At 33.6% G+C, this 24,115-nt stretch overlaps 1 protein-coding gene across 1 annotated transcript; it reads right to left on the reverse strand.

The window, feature by feature from the left end:
- Positions 1 to 12,093: 12,093 nt before the first annotated feature.
- Positions 12,094 to 16,642, reverse strand: LOC131801831 (probable WRKY transcription factor protein 1). Its single transcript, XM_059120809.1, has 4 exons — positions 16,471 to 16,642; positions 15,600 to 15,946; positions 13,947 to 14,096; positions 12,094 to 13,355 (listed from the first exon to the last, which is right to left on the reverse strand). The coding sequence occupies exons 1-4, from the start codon at positions 16,640 to 16,642 to the stop codon at positions 12,831 to 12,833; spliced, it is 1,194 nt and encodes a 397-aa protein (XP_058976792.1). The 3' UTR covers positions 12,094 to 12,830.
- Between the last annotated feature and the right edge of the window lie 7,473 nt (positions 16,643 to 24,115).

Raw genomic sequence — 24,115 nt, forward strand, 5'->3', positions numbered from 1 at the left:
GCCTTTCCATGCCTTTGAAGTTGAAATTTCCAAATATCCTGTGCAAAGCCGTAAATTACTTTAAGAACTTCCTATAAAAAATCTTGATTTTTAAGATGATTTTTAAACTTCTTTATTAAAAAGATCGTGGATTTTGTAATAACTTTTCTATGGACTTCCAAAATGCCATCGGAACATTAAAATTAGTTCTCTGCAAAATCAATCTTTACTACAATAGCAATTGGCATAGCTTAAGCCAATTGCTATTGTAGTTTTGTGAAAAATAGTCCTCTGCTCTGAACGAGATTTGCTGGAGAGAGAAAGAGCTTCAACTTGGACTGTTCTGGCAATCATTTCGCAGGTGCATTATTGTCATAAGTTCGCTATTTAAAATATCCACTATACTTTATGTAGATCCGGGGAGGATACTTGTCTAAGTCCTGATTAAGAAAAAGGATGTGAAACTTATATCAACATTGATTAAACATACAGATTTCCACCCAAGATACATTCCTCTAATCAAATATATACATGTTTACACACACACACACACATGTGGGTCCATACAAGCACTCGAAAAGCATCACAGATTTATTTCGAGATTTTCACTTTCCTTGCACATATTTCAATCGGCAACGATTTAACATCATCATTAAGAAAATCTCTCGACATGATTTAAAGCATAACACTGACAGTTGTCAAAACAAGTGTGTGACGTGACTGCCACTCGTCAGCAGTGACAAAATATCTCTTAAGTCCCAACAGTGGGTCAAGTGCAGCACTTGTGGCATGCCGAATGCCCATATGTAACCGCAACGACAGTTTCAATTCATAATCTTATCCGTCTGAATGAATTTTAGTCTCTGCTGTCTGCCCGTCTAGTCTGCAACAACATCAACTACACCACCCAACCACAAAGCTGCTGCAAAGAAATATGTAATTGATGATAAATCACTCTGCTAATTGTACGATTATAGGTAGCTGATCCCCATGGATTGTCGCATAAGTTAGTAATGTTTGTACAAACGCTATGCGATTTACTCCAAACGAACCAAAGTTAAAATCCAAAGATTTATGCAAATTTACTTTTTAATGCCGACACATCACTGCACAACCACACACTTGCACACACAGACACACAAGTAATGCTGCTGCTGCCAAAAGAGAAAAGCTGTGATAATACGCACAAATCAATGTGGCTAAACACTACGGACGAAAGAAAGATGATTTAACAATATTTAGCAAACATAAGACTGAGCTGAGCCGATTGTGCGAAAACACCATTGAAAGTGATGGCTTATGAAGCGACTGAGCTGTTTTAAGTCATGAAAACATGGCAGGACAATGAAATATTTCAAAAGGATTTTTCTTTTTGCATTTTGATAGCATTTGCCAACTCAAGTGATACTAGTCGTTGTATTGAACGTCGTCGTCGTCCTTGTCGAAGAGTTTAAGAAGATATTTGAGGGGATTATCCATAAGCATGGAGAGATCCTTACAAGATATAACCCTGCCATAGGTAAACAGAATATCGTTCGCATTAGTAGGGTTGTAAGGTTGTTATGTGTGTCGGCTACTGAGCCATAAATATGAACTCATACTAATTTATGTTTGAAGTATTATTTGTATTAGGACATTACAGCTACTCTTTGAAAAGCAATCAGTTGCAATTTTCCACTGACATTGGTATTTTGCCAATATTAGGATTTCCAAGCAAATCCGCTGTAATTTGGCATTATAGGTTCATTTTCTTTTTTTTTGCATTTTGAGGTTAGCCTATTTGGTCATACTTCAAGTTTTCAAATTAAAAAAATATATGAAAAGTTCAGCCTAACAGAATCTAAGGTGGTTTTTAATTTGTTACGCATATTTTAGAACTGTAGCTCGTCAAAGCTGTAATTGTAAATATGTTAAAAAAGTTACCAAAAACGAGAGTCCTCCACAACCAAGGAGACAACATTTTGAATAAATAAAATCATTATACATATAATGGGAAATAAGCTTCCGATTATCTTAAAAATTCACACATACTAATATTTTATTAACAACTAATATGATGAAGGGATACAATAGATTACTCATTCTGGTACCCTCCAGCATAAAATGGTAAATTATTGAAACGAATTGCACATCCCGATATTTTTTATAAATATTAGATGAATTCTGGCACGTCACGCACATTTCAACATTTTCCAAAAATTATCACATATTTCATATACACTGAAGGAACTAGTCAAAGCCGGAACGTTGTAATATTTATATCAAACTAATGCAGATACGAAATTTGCAATATTGGCCCACTACTTCGAAACCTCCCCATAAAGGGTCAACAGTTTGAATAATCATAACACAAGTCAAATATCCGTAGGGCGGATTTTTAAACTGCCTAGCTGAACGAGCTCTTCTCGGAGAAAGAAGCGAGAAGGATCGATCTACTCATTAAACTAGATTGTCCAACTTTATTCTCAACGGGAATTATCGATTTTGACGTGAAGATCGGACAGTAGTATTGCAAAAGCGGTTTAGGACAGTTTATGGTACAGTTTATCATTAGACCGAACATTTTCAAAGATGTTTCATATCGGAACGTAATTGTGAATGGTGACGATATCTAACTTTTTTCCCAAACTACATATAGGGTGAGATAAAAAAAACTGCAATAAAGACAAAAGCCATAACTTTAACATTTTTTTTTTAAAATTTTATTAAATGAAAGCAAAAAATGTCGGAAATAGCATCACATTTTAGAATAAGTTTAGATTTGTTCGAATTGTACAACTTTGGTACGAATTATGGCCTTCAAACGGCCAACGAAACTGTCACTCGCTGTCCGAATGTTGCTCTCCGGTATTTTGGCCCATTTCCGGCGAAGCGCTTGCTTGAGGTGATCGACACTTTGATATTTTTAGTTCCAACCTTTCTTTTCAAAATACGGATTGGTATCCTTAGATTTTGGTGGCCATTGTGGAAATGACGCTGGAAATGAAGCGAGGAACCTCATTTTGTATCCATTCTTGGGTGGCCCTTGCTGAGTGCGATGGTGCTGAGTCCTGTTGGAATGTCCAAGGTCTGCGGCTAAAATGTTTGCGAGTCCAAGTCTTTAATAATATTCGTAATAATATTGGCATTCATTCCGATGTCACGGTCGATTAATACAAGCGGAGAGCGACCATCGGCTGTTATGGCGGCCCACACCATCACCATGGCCGGCGATTGAGTTCTGATGGGCAACCGAACGTGCATATTTTCAGCTGACCTCTTTGGCAAGCAAACACGATCATTTTTGATATCTCATCGGAGAAAACCAAATTTGGCATTTCACCACTTTCGGCCAAGCGAAGCAACTCTTAAGCTCTTTTGAGTTTATTTTCTTTCTGTTGCGGTGTAAGTTCTTGTACTTCTTGGAATTTCAATGACTTTATTCCGAGCTCGTGTCTTAATATTTGCACGAGCCATTTTTCGGCCACTGCGATGCGGGTCTCGATCAAGTCGCTTCTTTACTTTTCGAATCATTTCTGCTGATGTTGCTGTTTTCTTCCGCCCACTTCCTTGACGTCGGGCTACGCTACCGGTATCACGGTAACGAGCGATGGTACGAGACACAAAATATTTATTCACATTTAAATGCTGAAGTGCTCTAACGATAAACGATAACAACATAGGGTTTTCCAGCCAAATATAAAGAAATCACACTATCACTCTTGAATTCCATCACGAATAACTTTTTTTCTGGACAATTCTCACCAAAACGCTTTTGTACGCTTGTAAATAATATAATGATATGTCACTGGAATAATGGTAACAGCTGTCGGACAAGTGGCTTAGAAATGACAGCAGTCTGAAGTTGGTTGCAGTTTCTACATCTCACCCTATATAATTGTAACCTCTAAAGTAAAGTCAAGAATATTTTGCGATCATCTCCATAACAATAGGCTCCTTAACCCCACCTCCATCTAAAATTTCTTAAATAATAAACAATAATTGCGACCTGTAGCGTGATTACAGAAGGACGGACGCACAAAGCTAGATCGACTCAACTCGGCGAAATAGGAAGATCCATATATCTTGGATCAATATTTTGGTGTATTACATATATTTTTATAATACCCCCAACACATGGCGTTGTGTGGTATAATGACCTAAATTTTATAGAAAATTGGCATGCATTGACTGGGTACCAACACCTAATATTTTGATTGGTAATATGAAAATCTTGACCCCTTTTGCTGTATATCCGATTCATAATTTGACATGTGTTTTATTTAAATTTCAAATCAGCTAGCTTTTAGAAAAACATCCTTACTATACGCCACACCGAGGAGAATGAATAATATGTTTGATTGGGCCAAAACATGTGTGAAACGCTGAAATATTGACTTTATACCCACTACGTAGTATATCGATTTTCTGCTATAAAAGCTGCAATGAAATTTTTAATACACTTTTTAGAGTCTCCTAGAAAGTTCAAGTATTTAAGATCATATTTTCTAAGACACTTTAGGTATGCAATTGGAGGTTTTTAAAAATAATTTTGGAAATCAAGAGAATAATTATCCTTTCGTCGAAAAATGGTCACTGCAGTAGATTTTTCAGATATTCTAAATGTCTCAATACCACGCTGCGAGCGAGGCATTATAGAGCTTAATTTTTGGTAAAAAATTTATAACACCTCGAAATATTGATCCCAGGTTCACAATGTAAATATTATACCGATCAAATACTAGACGAGTTGAATCGATGTAAGTATGTGCTTTGGTCCCTTCACTGACACCTCTGATCATTACATTGAATTAAATTTCAGAAATTAAATACAATTGCGTGTGCTTACATATATTCATTAAATTATTTCAATCATATTAGTCTAACGTTTTAAGTATTATCTGAGCATGTATTCCAATTCAACATTTTAATCCAAAATATGTTTATGATAATCTTAACAACCTCTCCATTTGTAATGGTGAATGTAATAATGCAACCATTTCATCAATAATTATTTTTAAATATATATTCAATTAATCTAATTCCCCGCTTCAATTTCCATATTCAAAACGCCGCAATTTCCATGGTGCCACAACGAAATTTATATGAAAACGGAGACAATGGCATTCTGTCGGGCATTACAGGAAATACTTTGGCCACATATTTAAGCCCTTTATTGATTACAATAGATTATAATACGGAATACGGACAATAATGCCGCATAAACCTTTTGCTACTCTTTACCGAAATACTCAGACAATTTATCGGTTCAATATCGGGTTATTTGTTTGCATAGAAGCTAACAATGCCAACAAAAACAACAACAACATTAATGTCTGTTCATTACCTACCTACCTGCTTGGCTCACAATGGCTGTCGGTTGACATGTTGAGTTTACGCTACAAGTGTCAAGTGTCACTCAAATATTTTCATACATCAATTGTTCGGCCAACGACGACTTGTTCGAGTGTAGCCGACTTGAATTTTTTCGAAGCCTTAAGTAATGTCTTAATCTAACAATTAGAATTGTGCCGTATACTCGCATTATTGTCCGGCCATTTTCGGTCAAATCTGTTTGAAATTTGAATATAACAATGGCAACGGGGCTTTGCTGTATGGGTTCGGGCAGCACACACAAACACCGGAGATTAGCAATATAGATTTTAATAACTCATAATCGTTGTTATTATCATCTTACGACGAACATGAAAAAATATTGTCGGTTGGCTGGTTGGTTGGCAGTTCTTCCTTTGTGTAGACAAGGGATGCAGCCTGGAGATTTTTTGTGGGCAGAATATTTTTTTAAGGGAAATTTTTGTTTAAGTATTTGTTTTTTTTTTAAGGGCCCTACTATAATACTACATAACTGTTAATCTTTCTTGAGAATTATGACTGGTTAAATTTTCCACCCAACACAATAAAGAAGAAGAAGGAGAAATAATATCGATTTTCTAAAACGAATAATACAGCTGGGCGTAGAAGGAGTAGCCAACAAACATGGTAGGGTTTCATTCAATACGTGTTTAAAACTACTAAAAGGAGATGATGTCCTACAGATAGGTATTTGTCCTTTTTTTGTGGACAAAGGTATTCATTTTAATGAATAATGCTAGTTAGAAACGACAAAGGTCGATTATATTATTTATTTTAAAACAACCGGTAAATTATGAAATTCGGCGGTTAGAAGAAGGTTATTTTCACCAGAGCTAAGAGTCTCACATAAGAAGTGGAATAGACCCTAAGTTCTTCCACGGCGAATTTAAAATCAACACATGAATTAAGTCGGCACAGTTAATGGATATGTTAAAGGTTAAAATGAATCTGCCAAGCCCCACTATTTGAATTTTCAGCTTTTTGTAAAATCGCAAAATTGTTAAATCGTAAAGAATTCAAAACATACAAACATATGACTAAAACGTAAATAAATATTTGAAACACATATTAAGATTTTAAACCAATGATTCTTGAAGAACACGAAACCCATCTATAAATTTTCTGAATACTATATACAATTAGGGTCCCTTTGTTTATGGACAAGACTATTAATGGCTTTAAAAAATTGGGCCAAAAATTTGAAAGTCTTATGGGTTATTGGACAGTAAAATTGTGAAATCATTTCCAGTGATTTATGAAAAATTACTACATTTGTCGAATTTTTAATAATCCAAAACCTACATTTATGACACAAATTACAGGGTGAGATGAAACAACTGCAACCAAATTCAGACTGCTGTCATTTCTAAGTCACTCGTTCGACAGCTGTTAAAATTATTCCAGTGACAGCTCATTATATTGTTTACAAGCGTACAAAAGCTTTTTGGTGAGAATTTTCCAGAAAAAAAGTTATTCGTGATGGAATTCAAGCGTGATAGTGTGATTTCTTTATATTTGGCTGGAAAATCACAAGTGGCTATCGTTGGGCACTCCAGCATTAAAATGTGAATAAATCTTTTGTGTTTCGCACCATCGCTCGTTACCGTGATACTGGTAGCGCGTCGCAGTGGACATATCGCAATATTCGGGATAAAGCCATTGAAATTCCAAAAAGTGCAAGAACTTACACCGCAACGGAAAGAAAATAGGCTCAAAAGAGCTAAGAAGTTGCTTGGCCGAAAGTTTTCTCCGATGAGAAAACATTCGTTGTCCAGCAGTCTGCAAACAAAATAAATGATCGTGGTTACTTGCCACAGAGGTCAGCTGAAAATGTGCACCTTCGGTTGGCCACCAGAACTCAAGCGCCGGCCATGGTGATGGTGTGGGCCGCCACAACAGCCAATTGTCGCTCTCCGCTCGTATTAATCGACCGTGGCATCAGAATAAATGCCGAATATTATCGCGAAAATATTCTGGAGGGTGTATAGCCTTGGGCACGCAAAAATTTTTGCCGCAGAACTTGGACATTCCAACAGGACTCAGCACCATCGAACTCAGCTCGCGCCACCAAAAAATGGTAACAAAATGAGATTCCTCGCTTCATTTCCAACGCACAATGGCCACCAAAATCTCCGGATACCAATCCGTTGGACTATTGTGTCGGAGTATTTTGGAATGCAAGATTGGCACTAAAAAATACCAAAGTGTCGATCACCTCAAGCAAACGCTTCGCCGGGAATGGGCCAAAATACCGCAGAGCAACATTCGGGCTGCATGTGACGGTTTCATTGGCCGTTTGAAGGCCACAATTCGTGCCAAAGGTGACCAATTCGAACATATCTAAACTTATTCTAAAATTTGATGATATTTCCGACATAGAAAAAGGCGGAAGTCTAGCATTTCGGATAACCATTCACGTGAAATTGTTTTGAATAACTATCAGCACGACAGACAGTGTGAATATACCCTCCACCATTTAAAACGAATTTGGCAATTTTCAAAAAAAAAAAAAAAAAATTGAAATTGAAACAATTCCGGTGAATAATGTCGCTAAAATCATAGAAATACCAAATATAGAGAGGTACCGTTATATGGGGGCTATACTGCGTGGCCCTGCACAGACAATTTTCTGTCATAGGCTGTAGTATCTTTTACGAACTTCATTACAACATTAAATTAAATCTAATTTCTTAAGAAAATACAGCCAACACCTTCAAAATACTATTGATCGGATCGATTTGGATTCTTTTTGCGGAGAATTGACATTCTCCATGAAAAAAACACAATATTAAACGATATCTAATTCAGTTTTAAAAACTGCGGCAAAAATATAAAATCTGTAATTCCTTTTATATGGAAACTTATGCCATGTTTACGTTAGAACTTTTTGTAGGGTTAACCTACTTTGAGAGGATTTATTTGAAATAAAAGTAATGGATATGACAATTTAAATCCAAATCCAGTGGGTTAACCCTCATATATATAAACGTACTGTTAGACCGATTTCTAAATTTGTGGTAGGAACTTGACGTTTAAAAAACCAAATTAAAGCTTCACAAACGATGAGTTACAAACAGAATGGCAACTTAATATATTTGAGGGGTATGCCGGAGGCTGAAAAATAAAGTGGAATGTTGCTATACTTTTTGAATAAGCCTTATAAATGTTCATGTCTTATAAATATATGTCTTTACGGTAAGCGATCAATCTTATTTCTGGATCTAAATGTTAAGTATTCAGCATTCACACCTGTACACCAACCCAAAAAAACTGTTCTAAAAAAATAAATTCCTTAAAAAATATTTTCTCACGCGAATAAAGAACCGAAATTCCATCACATACAACAACATTAAGACCAAAAGTGCCAACATTAAACGATATCTTAAAATCATATTTTTTTCGTTTCTGAAACATGGATGTCTTCATTTATGTTTTATTACTAAGTAGCATATAAAATGTTGGTCATAAACATAAGAAGTCTATTAGATAAAACACCAAGACACTTGCACACATGCTCAACCACAAGTGGCAGTACCTCCGTACCTATCATCGTCGAAAAAAAAACCAGGCAACTCAAGTTCAATGCGAGCAATTAAAAAATAAATAACTGGTTTTAATTACAAAATATTTAGATAGGGTTAGAATTTTTGTTATTCGTTTTTAGCTTCTATCTAGGTCTCGTCTAACCAAAGAAATAGTTAAAAACAAAACTAACCAACTAAACATTAAAAATTGCCGGTAATTTTATTTTATAGCAAGCGGTCAAGACGCATACACGCTTATGTTTGAATGAGAAAAGTTTCTGTTTTTTTTTTCTTCGGTGCTCGTCGTTGGTTTTTTATGACATTATGCCAGCCAGCACTCCGTCTGTGGTTTTCAAAAATACATCAACTGCCGGCCAGTAGTTCAACGACATCTTCATACAAGTCGCATGGGAATGAACCATAAATGGTCACAGCAACAAAAAAAAAAAAATAAAACATTAACAACTTAACAACATGGGTGTCAAAAAGTAATCAAATTATAGTTATATAACTCTATTATAGCCGACTAATAATATCCAGATTTGGGTAACGTCCAAACAGAATTGTAGAGGAAGCTTATGTGGCTGTGTGTGAAATATAAGTTATTTATAAGCTTGTTATAAGCGTATTTGAGAGATTAACCAAAACAATTTAATTCTCTTCTTATCTGTGGATATCGAAATTGCAGTTGTCGATTTTGTTGTTATTTTGTTATTTTACGGATCATCAATATAGCTCCATCGTATATATATCACCCGAAGGGTGACTTCGTCTTTGCCAAAGACGATACATGCATGACCATGGTGAATGTGCAACGAACATCGAATTTTTAGCATTATGGTGTCCTGATATTTTCCAAATAATTTCACATATGTGTATAGTTCCACAATAAAATTGGAGGATATATTTAATTTTAACATTTCGTTTGCAATCCATCGAAATATTCGTCGTAGTTACCATAAAATACACATACTCTTAATGAATTTAAAGCTAAAATGTTGAAATAAAAACTATGTCAAAATTATTTATTTAGTTAGTATTGGGTCTAGAACAGTGCCGCTCAAAAACAAGAGCCCGCCATGGTCCAGAATGACTGGTATTAAGGAAAAACATCGATCTCCGTTTAGACAGAGACCCTAATAAGTTATACCTCCCAATTTTCAATAAAACGGTATCTCCTGATGTTAGGCAATTAAAAGGATTTTGTCCCTGGTCACATTTTCTAACAAGTGGCTTTAATCTGAAATTTTAAAATCTCAAACAGCAATATATTTCCACATTTTGTTGTATTTTGATGGCCCTAACAAGAGTTTTCCAATGAAATGATTAAAATTCAGGATTTTTACAGATTTTGAGATTGGCAAAGCGTCAAATTTAAGGGATTTTGAGACAATAATTTGAAGTTTATTTCAATAAATTTCATAAGACCTATCGAGCATGAAAGTTTTTCAGGTGAACACGAAACATTTACCACAGGTGGATATTGTGATGAAAATCCGTGTACTTATATTAATTTTAAAGAAAAAACAAAAACAGCAAAAACAAAAACAGCACGGACCATTTTCTGTACGGACATCGCTAAATCGACATAGAATTTTATGCTGATCAAGAATATATATACTTTGTGGGGTCTAAAATGTATATTTCGAGGTGTTACAACGGAATGACAATCTTAATATACCCTCAATACTTTAGTGGAGAGTATAAAAATATGGAAAAAATATGTGAACCACGATGGTTCTTAAAAAATGTAAAGATACAAATATCCATAATTACCATACTTGAAAAAGTATAAAAATCTACATATTTAAAAAAACACGATTGTAAAGAAATATTAAAAAATATCACTATTATAGTCCTTTAAAGATATACATTAAATATAAACGATTATAGTCCTTAAAAAATTAAAAAAGGCACCATTGTAGTCTTCACATTTTTTTAAATCCACCATTCTCTTTAATGTTTCAAATTAGAGCTCTGATAATCCTTTCAAAAAATTGTGTAAAAATCCAAAATTGTCCCTTAGATGATTTTCTCAAATGATACTTTTTCAAAAACCACATCCATAGCCTCTCTTGGTTCTCAAAAAATATTCTTAAAAAATACATGGTAATAACTTTGATGTGCCCAAAAAAATAAATAAAAAGTCTATAATCGTGATTCAGCTCAGTTCTTAAGAAAATAATCTTCAAAAATTCAATTATTTGAAATTCCCGATAAGAGTTCATATTTAACTTTTTATAATATTATTTGCAAGACGACGATTATAACTCTGATGTTAGATTAAAAACAAATATTAAATCCACGCAAACATTTTGGCCGCAGACCTTGGACATTCCAACAGCATTCAGTATCATCGCACTCAGCACGCTCCACCAAGGAATCGTTGCAAAATGAGTTTCATCGCTTCATTTCCAGTGCACAGTGGCCATAAAAATCTCCGGATACCAATCGGTTGGACTATTGTGTCTGGAGTATTTTGGAAAGCAAGGTTGGCACTAAAAAATACCAAAGTGTCGATCAAGCAAGCGTTTCGCCTGGATTGGGCTAAAATACCATTACATTAATATCATACATTTTGGCGGCGTGTGACGGTCTTATTGAACGTTTGAAGGCCGTAATTCGTGCCAAAGGTGACCAATTCGCACAAATCTAAACTAAATTTGATACTATTTTAGACATTTTTTGCTTTCATCCAGTAAAATAATAAAAAATGTAAAATTTATGGCGCTTGACTTTGTTGCAGTTTAAATAAAAATACAGGTTTTGAAACCTTAAGAAACTCCTGATTAAAAGCAATAGATTTGTTTTTTTAGACTTATTTTTCAAAAAATATTGGACCCGATTTCTTGGCTTTGTTCTGTTTACCTTGATTAACCAAGAACAACAAATTCTAAATAATGTTTTCTTACGATTTTCTTGTCAAAGATCGTGAATTCAGCATTAAAAAATTTATGATAGATATTAAGGCCATAAGTCGTGGAAATTTTTAAACAATTTCCCGATTTTTATTTTTTCAGACATTTTTTAAATAAAAATATAGTCGATATGAATAAACTTGCAATAAACTTGCATTTTTTAGATTTTTTTTTTTGCGTTTGATACATTGTACATATGTATAAAAATGTTCATACGTTGATTCTAAGTCTAAACCCCTTAGTATTTGTATTTTAAATTCCACCATATTCTTTTCCCCCCAAAAATGCAATAAAAACACAATTGATTTGTTTATTTTGATTTTAAGATTTTTCATCTTTGTATTTATATTTCTTCATTTCACTTCTTTTCACTTTCTTCATTCATATCAAAAAAATGCTTAAAAACTAACAAATAATAATAAAAATAATGATAAACATAATAATACTTAAACGGCTAATTGTTATAAACAATATCGATAATAAATTACACACACTACAGAGCTACTTACATACATACATTACTTAAACAATACACTTACGGCCTAGCAATTAAATTACAATCAAATAGAGAGAGAGCGGGAGAGTGAGGAAGAGAATACTTCAATTTCACTTAAAACACTAATATCACAGGTTACGATTGTAATTTACTTGGAAATTCTATAAATAGGAACATTTCTATAAATAATAGTAATTCATTTACATTTGGGGAATGTGGCGTTGAGTTCTTGTTGTTGTTGTGTGTTACAAACTAATAATACTTTTTTTTCTCTTGTTTGTCATTTTTTTGATGATAAATAATGGAGGTTGATGGGGAGGGTGAGAGAGAGGGAGAGTGAGACTAAGTTCAATTTGCAATGGTTAATTTATAAATTATAGGAACCAAAATTGTGGAAAGTAGTTGTTGTTGTTGTTTTCTTGACTGGAATGACTAGAATATTATAAATATTATTGGAAATCCAGAAATAATTAAGTTTGGAATGCTTAGAGATTAGAAGGCGGGTGGATTCTGCTTAAGATTCTTCATAGGTTAACGCATGCCAAGGCTGGATTGCTGCCCCTAAGCTAACTTGTTCCTGTTTTTGGTTCTCTTCGCCCTTTGCCCCGATTTTCGTTTTGTGCCGGGGGACTTTTCAATTTCATTAAATTGTGTTGAGTTCGCCCTCGAACCTGTTGAGTTTTGATTGTTTTTTATGTTTTTAATGAATTTCCTTAAAATCTGTCCCATATTCTTTAGATATTCGAAATAGTGATATTTTACAAATTTCAAATCTATGGAATCGGCTGCCTGCAAATCATGAGGATTTTTATCCACACGCTCCTTGGTGAGCAGTTTAAGGCGTTTGTTCATTTGTGTACGCGTTATAACGGGCATTTGCAGTGATTTATAGGGATGTGTCTTGTTGACGGCTGCCTCCATCTCGCACAACATATTGCGAGAACTTTTCAGCAACTCCTTGAGCTCCTGGGACGTATTGCTTTCACGTTGAGATTTCGAATGATCGTAGGTGTATTGAATGCGACGCAAATAGGCAAAGGAGGCAACATAGGTTTGCATATTGCGATACCAACGTTTGAGGGCAATCTGTAATGAGAAGAAGAAGAGGGAAAGAAATTATTAATTGTTTCTTTTTTAAATAAGAGAGTATGATTCATTCAAAAAAAAAAAAACTATTACGAAATTGAAAGTAGTGAAATACTGGGGGGTAAATAAATCGATAAGATAAATTTGTTGGTAAACTATTTGAAATATGTGCGAGTTTTTTTTTTGGAATTTGTCCCATCTCCCCATGTATGAAATATTAAATAATATTTAACATGTAATGTCATTTTGCATATACTGCACGATGACTAATCTTTGTCTGTAGCAAATCTAATAGCTGTGGAAATTTAAACTATTGTCAATAGTCAGTCATGCTTGTAGCAGTGCTTGTAGATCAAAGTCCATTGTGGGGGATGAGTAGTCTAATTTTTATTGTGTTTACCGACAACATTACATGCCATTTAATGGAATTTCCGTTTTTTTTTTTTTTTTTCAGAACAACGGCGAAAATGTTGTCTATTAATGGGCAAGATTTTGTAAAGGGAGATTTTTTTCATTTTTTTTTTTTTTTGTTTTGTAAAAACTTAAGAAAATTAAAATAAATAATTAAACAATTGCTAATAAAATACTTACACTGGAGTTCAATTTCAATTTTGGCAAGAATTTATATCTATAATTGTGTAGCCTCCAGTCCCAGATATTACTGATATTAATATCCTGGCGGTGGCTGTCATTCAAGCGATTTAAATCATGAAGTGCGGTATTCTTCAAAAATTTATAGATCTAAAATAAAAAGAAACAGAAAAAAAAATAAATAATTTGTAAAATTAAAAAAAAAATATAATTATAAAATAGTTACAAATCAATATAACAAAATACAATAAAAAAGTAAAAATATAAAAAACCAAAATTAGGGAAACACAAATTATATAAAAGAACCCTGAGTCAATTAAAAATAAAAATTCCGACGGATATTTAAATGAAATCTTTACGTATTTTGAACTTCCATTTGAGAAAAAATGTAAAATTAAAAAAATAATAATAATAAAATAGTAAAAAATAAATATAACAAAATACAATAAATAAGTGAAAATATAAAAAACAAAATAAAGGAAACATAAATTATATAAAGGAACCCTTTGTCAAATAAAAATTCCAACGGATATTAAATGAAATCTTTAAGTATAAAATACCCATTTGAGAAAATTTTTAAATTTTTACATTTGTTGATAAAATATTTTTAAGAAATGTGCTAGTTAATTAGAATTTGAAATTGAAAACAAATACATTTTTAGTGTATTTTTATATAATCTTGTTAAAAAAACCTTTAAATTTAAAATGTATTTTTGAAAATTTAAATAAAAAAAATTTTATTTTCAAATTATTTTTTTTTTTTGTATATTTATTGTAAATAAATACGAATATTTCAATATTTTATTTTAACAATTATTTTTTTATTCATTTTGTGCATATTTTTTAGAAAAATACGAAATAGAGAAAAATATAATTTAAGAAAATCCTGATTCATATATAATTTAAATAGCTTCATTATACAAATTTTGGAAAATATAAATATTTCATTTTAAATATATATTATTTAAAAATGTGTTTATTTTTACTTTTTTAAACACCGGATATGTATTTGTTTAGGAAAATACAATTTTGCCCCAGTTTAAATTATGACATTTTTTAATTTCATAAAAAAGTAAAGCTTTTTTTCCTTTTTTTAAATTTTTTAATCTCGGGAATTCCTAAAATGTTCTATATTTTCAAGATTAAAAAAAAAAGGTTAAAAAATGGAAAATTATGTATTCATTTACAAAATATATATTTATCCTAATTTCATTTTATAACAATTTTATTTAATAAATTCCGTTCCTGTATTTTATTTAATTTTTATTTATTTATTTTTTGTTCTAAAAATTTGAATTTTTAGAAAAAAAATACCTACGAGATATCCATTTCTCAACAGTTGATTATAATTTTTTTAAATATATTTTTGAATCTCAAAAACCCCTTTAAATATCTTAATTTTTAATTTATATTTGTATTTAATTCTCTCATTCAAAAAAAAAAAAAAAGATTGGAATTTTCAACATTTTTTCTAAGGAGTATTAAGTTTTGAATGAATATCTTCAAAATTTAATTTTAAATGTATTTTTTTAATTTTAAAAATTGTTTGAATTTTAAAATTGGAAAATATATATTTATTTAGTCCTCATTTTTATATATACAATATTTTTATTTATTTGTTTTTAATATTTATATACATTTCTTGTAATTTACCTTTCTCTGCTCCTGTTTACTTGGTCGCCGGGTATTTTTGACACTGGGGTCAAAAACTCCACCGCACGGATTGGACCATTCAACGATGCTGGAATTTTCATTGAAATTATTGTAGATATTCCAATTGCTGTGACGTTTACGATGGCGTTTGCCTAAACGCCAAGAATTGGCGGCTGCTGGTAATGCAGCATTTTGATTTGCAGTTGTTGAGGATTCTGCAGCGGTTCCGGCAGATATGGATGATAATAAGGCAGCATTATTATCATTATGATTATTATCACTGTTATTATTTATTAGTGTACTGGTGGAGATGGTGGGTGCCGCCGTTGATAGACCCATTATCAACACTAATAGATTAACAATTACAATTATGAAATTTAACGAAAACATTTGTGTTGTTGTTGATGTCGTGTTTTTTGTTGTGCTTTAGTTAGACTTGGCAACACACGTGACTTGTGCAACAGTCCATCAACATGTGGCACTTGAGCTGAAACTTCTTTTGATGTAAAGTTCTTGGTTGGAATTGTTCTGGTTTTTTGTTTACACTTTAATCCACTTTTGGGGTTTGTTGATTAATTTTGTTTTCACTTATAGAAAATTGTTGTTGTTTTTATTAATTTTTAATCCATTCACTTTTAACAATTTAATTGCATTTCAATATTGTTTTTTTTTTATATAGATTTCCGTTATTTTTCTTTACTAAATATAGTCCCCGGTGTTTGATCGTTAACTGTGTGTTTTCAAACGGGCGGCGAACGCATTCGTAACCGATGAAACAAAATTGTGAAATTGTTCCTGGTATGGGAATGTGGTGTTTGCACGTCAAAGTTTAAAACTAGACTGAATTGTGTGTTGTTTTAATTTTGACTACCTTTCTTTGTTGAGGAGACTTGGGCTAAATCCATCTGTATCTGCTGCGTATAGAGACGACGATGTTGTTGTTGCTGTTTCTGTGTGGTGTGTAATTCTCCTCCTTCTCTCTTTATGTACCGTATGTACGTACACTCGCACAGCAACAAGACAACAACAGCAACAACGCCCATAGCAATGATGACTACGGTCGCTCTGCTATGGCAAAGGCTCGGCTATCGTGCACGAATATACCTACCTCCGAGTTATAAGCCAACGACGACAACAATAACAACAACAACCACATGCAATGGATATTACCATTGTGTGTGCAATGTACCCCCACCACTACCGCACGACACAACCAACAAAAATCTTATTGTTTCCGTTTTTATTGCTGTTGGAGTATTGTTGGCTGGTCATCGTCTCACTTTGGCTGCCGATGTTGTTGTTGCTGTTGGTCTTGTTTTGGTTCCATTTGTTCTTGGTGTTGTGGATGGTTTATTATTATGCTCTTATTTCCATTGGTGTTGTCGTTGTTGTTGGTCAGCGCGCCATCACACCATCCAAACGGGGCAACCACCACCAACAACACAGTTCACTCAGCCACAACAAATAAACAAAACACCAAAATAAGACTCAAGGAATCGTCATTGTTAATGCGTCACAGGTTCTGGTTGTTGTTGTTGCAGCTGTGGCTCCCCCCGTCCCATTGACAATGGTCATTGTGAGTACTCTAATGTTGTTGTTGTTGTGTCTGCTTTAGGCAAGGTTCTCAGTCAATTGCGATGGCATACCATGGTCCACAAAAACAGAAAATATCACTCATTTCCTTTTATCCAATGGCCAGTATTTTACTCACATTTCCCCTGCAATTGCTCACCAAACATACACACATGCATATCTACAAATGTATATAAATACTCATACACATAAATAGCTGGGGCCCACAAATAAATACATGATCTAGCATGCCCAGAAAATACCTTTGCACAACCTTTATGGTAGCGTTTATGGCCCCTGCAACATACTTACCTCTCACTCTCCCCTCTGCTACCTTGTTTTTCAAATTAGATAAACTACATTTAATCTTGGCTGGCTACCTGCACGATTTTACCTATTTTTGAAAAACTAAAACATCTGATTGCCAAGGTGGTGGATCATCGTGTTTTATTGGAGGTCCATACTTAGGTTTATGACCGCCACTAAAATACAACGGTTGTCCAATTGCTTATTGACCTTTTTGCAGCATTGCAAAGCTATGTCACGTAGTTGAACACTTTTTATGACACCCTATTAACAGATTAACGGGTAGATTTTTGCCATGTTAATCCGAGGAGATTCTAGAAGAATCTTAAGTATTTGTACCATAAATTATGTAAAGCATTGTCAATGAATTTCAAATTCGAAAAAATTTGATGTGAATATGAAAATCATCAGGAATAGATCTGATCTTTATAACTATTTGGTCAATAAATTATGCAATTTAGGATAAGAATTTGAAAATATTAAACGTTTTTGTTCAATATAAAATTACATTTGCCAAAATAGGGTAAGAAATAAACTTTTACTTATTTATACCCTATAATACTATGTGTTGGGGGTATTATAAGTTTGATTAGGCCAACAATTATGAAACACCTCGAAATATTGGTCCCCGACATAGAAAACTATATATGGTTCTTCCTATCTCGCCGAGCTGAGTCGATCTTGCTATGTATGTCCGTTTGTCCATGTTTTTTGTAATAACTCTACAGGTCCCAATTAAGGCCCGAACCTCTCGAAATTCTATTCTAGCGCCAGAATAGAAGCCTATTATTTTTGGAGATTATCGCATAATATTTGGGGGTTGAAATTTACAGTTGCTCTACAGTTCGTAATTTTAGACCAATCTAAACCAAACCAAATTTAGCACAGTGCAAAATTTTAGGCCTGGTCAGAAGCCTACCATTTTGTTTGGTCATCGGACAATAAAATACGAAAATTTCCACTAAATATTTTTAATGAAGGCCAAATCACAAATGCACGGATATGTCACTTCTGACCGCTATATTGATGTTCATATCCAAGATATCGCATATATAGCAAAAAATATACAATCTCATGTATCAATGAAGGGGATGTTAATTAGACCGCTTGTAAATCAAGAAAGGCTGGATGGATTTTGACAATTCTCACAAATTTGGAATGGACTCTTGCCAGAAAAGGATAATATCGAAGAAAATCACGTGAAAATAGGCCAATGAAAAAGTGAATAATTATACTCTGTTGGGGGTATATAAGTTTGATTGGGGCAAAAATTATGTAACACCTCGAAATATTGGTTTCCCACATAGGAAAGTATATATGGATGTTCCTATGCTGAGTCGATCTAGCTATGTATGTCCGTCCGTCTGTCCATGTTAATTTGTAATAACTCTACAGGTGTACCATATTGCTTTTGGACATTATCCCATAATATTTAGGACCAAAAACTGAAAAAATTCCTGATTTTGCAGTTGTTCTACAGGTCACACTTATACACCAATCGACAATCGAATTTAGCATGGGGCTAGAGCTTAGGGCTGTGCAGAAGCCTTAAAATTTTGTTGTAATATCAGCCCGAATAGTATGGAAGTTTAGTCCTGAAAATAAGTATGCCAAATTTGATTGAAATCGGTTCAGATATAGCTATAGTTTCCATGTATATTGTCATCCGATTTGTTATTTTTCTCCTCCGCAGGCGTAATATGCACTCTGTAACAACAACATTTGGGGAAATATATCAAATATTGCTCAGAAATACGTTTGCTTAATTTTATCGAGATCGGTTCAGATTTGGATATAGCTCCCATATATAACTTCGTCCGATTTACTTTTGATTGTGCACCAAACGTATAATATTTGCCCAAATTGGATGAAATTTGGCACTTACGACCGAATTGAGTCTGTCAAATTTGGTGAAGATCGGTTCAGATATATCTATATCGGATGAACAGTATATATGGGAGATACTGTTCATCCGATTTGTCATATTTGTTACCCACAGCCGTAATATGCACTCCGTAACAACGATATTCAGGGAAATATATCAAATACAGCTCAGAAATATCTCGAGATCGATTCCGATTTGGATATAGCTCCCATATATATTTTTATCCGATTTCAAATTAATTGTGCACCAAATGGGCAATACAAGTCCGAATTTAAAAGATACAAATGCTTCGGCATATTTAGTCCTTTGAACTTAAAATTATTATTATAATCATATCGTGTATGATTGAATTCTCCAATAAAAACTTTTAATTGTTATGTGGAGCTCTACTAAATTAGCAAAGTGGTGTAGGGTATCATAAAGTCGGGCCCGCCCGACTTTAAGACTTTCTTTACTGGTTTTTTATTCAATTTATTTTAAGATCTGATCTCATCTGCCACCTCCACTCCCAAACAAAATTTTGAAGGATTTTCTTACGAAAATTGCGATTTATTCAATTTTTTTATACCCTCCACCATAGTATGGGTAGAGGGTATATCTAGTTTGTCATTCCGTTTGTAACACAACGAAATATACATTTTAGACCCCACATATATATATATCTTGATCAGCATAAAATTCTGTGTCGATTTAGCGATGTCCGACCATCTATCTGTCCGTCCGTTTGTGGAAGTCACTCTAGCTTCCGAACGAATTAAAGTAGTTTAATCAAATTTTACTCAGATGTGAGTTTGGTCTGCACGACTTTTGATATTGAAAATTGGCTTATAGGTCGACGTTTTCTATATGGGTGTTTTCTACGCATTTTTTTTTTTTTTTTTTTTGAAATGTTTCGTGGTTCCTTTCAAATGGTGTAGGACTAGTCGAACGTTTGCTGTTTTTTACATGTTTTTTTAATTGCTGGGACAAGAAAGTTGTGGATATTTCAATAATTCATTGGCAAATATCACTAAGTCAATCCTTGTACGTTCGTCCTTGCTTGCAATTATTGTTCGGAGAGGATCAGAAATTTCAATTTACACTTGACCTAAATATTCCTTCGAAATCATTTTAAAAGATATGATTTTTTTTTGTATTTTTAATAATATTAATAAACTATTTGCATTTGATGAATTTTTAATAATTTATTCCATTTTCCAATGTAAATTCTTACATACAGTGGTGGCCATATCATATGCAACTGAAATCTAACCTTTACCAAAAACCGTGAAAAATTTTTCTGAAAACAAAATTATGCAATTATTTTTTTAAATATTATTTTTTATTGCTTGTAGTTTAAGAAAAAAAACATATACTCCATAGATATTCAATTCATTTATAAAAAAAATTAGAAAAAGATATTCAGTCTTATTATTAAGTGGCCAAAACATATGCAACTAATTAAATCGAGCTCAGTAAAGTGCAAATAAAATTAATATTTTGTTGCAAATCCGTTGTTGTCGATTACAGCCTGACATCTTCGAGGCATTGACGCTATAAGATTGTCAATGACGCTTTTTGGGATTGATTTCCAGGCATCTTCCAGCCGGCAAAATAAAAAATCTAAACTTGTACAATTTTCTCGATCAATTTTTTTTGTTTACGATTTCCCACAGATTCTCTATTGGGTTTAAATCTGGGGATTGGGGTGGCCATTCCATCACCGCAACTCTATTATCGGCAAACCACGATTTGACCACCTTCGAAGCGTGTTTGGGGTCGTTGTCCTGTTGAAAGACCCACCGCAATGACATATTATATTCTGCGTATGGGAGCATTACCCTTTGCAATATGTCTTTATACATAAATCTATCCATAATACCAACAATTCTGTGCAGTGGGCCAACTCCGGCACCAGAAAAACAACCCCACACCATTATATTGCCCCCCCCCCCCCCCCATGCTTGACCGTTTTTTTACAGTAACGTGCTTCGAGTCGTTTTCCTTCTGGTCGCCTTACATAGCACATGCCATCGCTACCAATTATGTTAAATTTGGACTCATCACTAAATAATATAGTTCTCCATTTACTCTCTGTCCAATTTATATGAGCTTTAGCTAATTCCAAACGCTTCTTCTGGTTTCGCTTCGATATCAGTGGTTTTTTTGCAGGACGTCTTGCGCAGAGGGAGGCTTGTAAAAGTCTTCTACGGATGGTGCGAGCAGAAACTGGCAACTGAAATCTTTCCACTATCTTAGAGGAAGATATAAATGGGTCTTTTTTCACGTGTCTGATTATTAATTTGTCCGTCCGATCGCTTGTTTTTCGATTTCGACCACCACGGTGTATAACAGAGACTTGTGAATTTTTTTTGTAATTATTAATGATGCGCGATATGGAGCTTTTATGAACGGTATATTTCTCGGCAATACATTTCTGTGATAATCCAGAAGGATACGCAGTCACAATTCGTTGTCTGAGCTCAAATCCAAATTTATCGCGTGCCATTTTTGAACAAACTCTGTTTTAGCTTTGTGAAAAAACAACGCAATAAAAATGTGAAGGTAGCTTTAAATCTCTTTACGCAGTGTCTCTAGATAATAATAAGAAGAACAATAGAACAAAGGAAATTGTAAAAATGCCGTTATTTAAACCAAATATATAAAGTTGCATATGTTTTGACCACACCAAATTTCATATTTGTCAACAAAATACCTGTGAACATAGAGATATAAACAAAAGCTGCACATTTTGATAATAATTTGAAATCGTATGAAAGTAGTGACTATAATTAAACCATCTTTATATACTTCGTTGTGAAATTTACAAATTTATATAGCCTTTTAACGTAGATGAATCTAAGTTGCATATGATATGGCCACCACTGTATATACATATCAGCTCTCTATATTTATCAACAACATTTTTAACTTCCTGCTAGAAATAAGAAGGTAAAAGATATTAATTTTCTCAATGGCAAATATTTAAATTAGTGCTGTTAAATCGATTCTAAAGATGACCTCCAATACGAGCAATTTACACTATAATTTGCGGCGGCATTTCTGGTATTTTACACACCAAGTCCATTAGATGGTTCATCAATCGAATTACAGCGACACTATCTTAACCATACATCGAAAGAAATGTGCAGCCAATTTCATGGTTCTAATGAATATTTACCCAACACGAAATTTGTTCTGCCCCCATTTGAGGCAATGAGGCCATACATCTACGAAGATGAAATGTGCACCAATGCAAGCATGAAATTGTTTGTTTTTATTACAAATTTACCGCTTATTTCACGATCTAACACCTATACGCCTTGATGAATTGAGATGTTCCAACATTCCGTCCTTTTTGTGCAATCATTCTTGTTTTCTTCGACATTCTGTTTTTTTTTTGTACAAGAGAGGGAGAGAGTGAGCCTCTAAAGAACCGTGTAATGTCTAGGCAGCCGCCTTCGGCTTCCAAAAAATGCCGTGTGTGTGTGCATGTCCGTCCGTCCATTTTAAGATTTCCTAGCCGGGATTTATGTTTTGTGTCTTTGTATAATTGAGCTGTGAATGAGGTTTGATGATGTTGCAAAATACTGCTTGTGTGTTTTTGGTGTTGTAGACAAGCCTACAAATAACCTAGGTAATGTACATACACACACATATAATACGACTGGCTGCAAGGTATAACTTACAAGCGAATCAATGCCATTCGTTACGCCAATTTCTTATCAGTGCACAATCTTTTCTTTTACTATTTTGTGCTCCCTAAGGGAGCGTCCAAGGGAATATCTTCATTTTTACTGAAGGAAAGATGTACGCATGCGCAGAAAGAACATGACATGGCACTAATTCTAATAATGAAACAAACGGATGCACAGTGTGGCACAGTGATTGCGAATGGAGGGAGGGATGGAAAAAAAAGAATGATTCAAAAGTACGATTGTCGTGGGAGGATAGTAGCAAAGTATTTTCTATATTTTGGATGCATAATTTGAAAAATTGACAAATATATAAAATTTTGAACGAAAATTTTGGCATTTGGACTTTCTCCCATCATACATAGTTTGCATGGTATATTAAGGTTGTCATTCCGTTTGTAAATTATCGAAATAATTGAAACTTTGTATTTGATGTTTTGTGTGACTATTACAGACTCGGTCAGGGAGAGGCCCCGATATATCAGAACCTCTCATAATTCGTTATTTTGATTATTTAAGCCACATTTTTCGAAGGAGTTGTTAAAAGTTTGGTTTTTAAAACTCATAATAATTATAAGACTTATATTGGACGTTTTTATGATTTTATCCAAATTTTGTGTTTCAAAGTCGTATTTAAAACACAATAAATGAAAAAAAAAATATATCTCAGTAAGATCACGTTTAGGCGTAGTCTCCATGTAACGGAATCACCCCCTTACTGGTATTTTGAAGGATCGTTCGAATTTTGAATATTGTTTTATTATACCCGATAATACTATGTGCTCGAAATATTGGTCCCCGAGATAAAAAACTATGTATGGATCTTCATATCTCTCCTGAGTTGATCTAGCTATGTATGTCCGTCTGTCCATTTGTAATCACGCTTCAGGTCGCAATTATGGCCCGATCCTCGCCAAATATAAAATGGAGGTGGGGTTAGGGATAGAATAGAAGCCTTTTTTGTAGATGATCGCAAAATATTTAAAATTGACTACCAGAAAAGGATATTTCTAGGAAAATCGCGTAAAAATATGACAATAAAAAGTGAATATTTATTGTTATTTTTTTAATTTTTTATC

Source organism: Musca domestica, unplaced genomic scaffold (genome assembly GCF_030504385.1).
Source record: "Musca domestica strain aabys unplaced genomic scaffold, Musca_domestica.polishedcontigs.V.1.1 18, whole genome shotgun sequence".
Taxonomy (NCBI): Eukaryota; Metazoa; Arthropoda; class Insecta; order Diptera; family Muscidae; genus Musca; species Musca domestica.

What these genes read in the sequence shown, in the direction of transcription:
- LOC131801831 (XM_059120809.1), bottom strand. Translation starts at nt 16,642, where the DNA reads ATGGGCGTTGTTGCTGTTGTTGTCTTGTTGCTGTGCGAGTGTACGTAC. An exon ending in AGTCTCCTCAACAAAGAAAG is followed by an intron (nt 15,947 to 16,470) that starts GTAGTCAAAATT and finishes TTAATCTATTAG; the next exon opens with TGTTGATAATGGGTCTATCA. An exon ending in GTAAACAGGAGCAGAGAAAG is followed by an intron (nt 14,097 to 15,599) that starts GTAAATTACAAG and finishes TTTTTATTTTAG; the next exon opens with ATCTATAAATTTTTGAAGAA.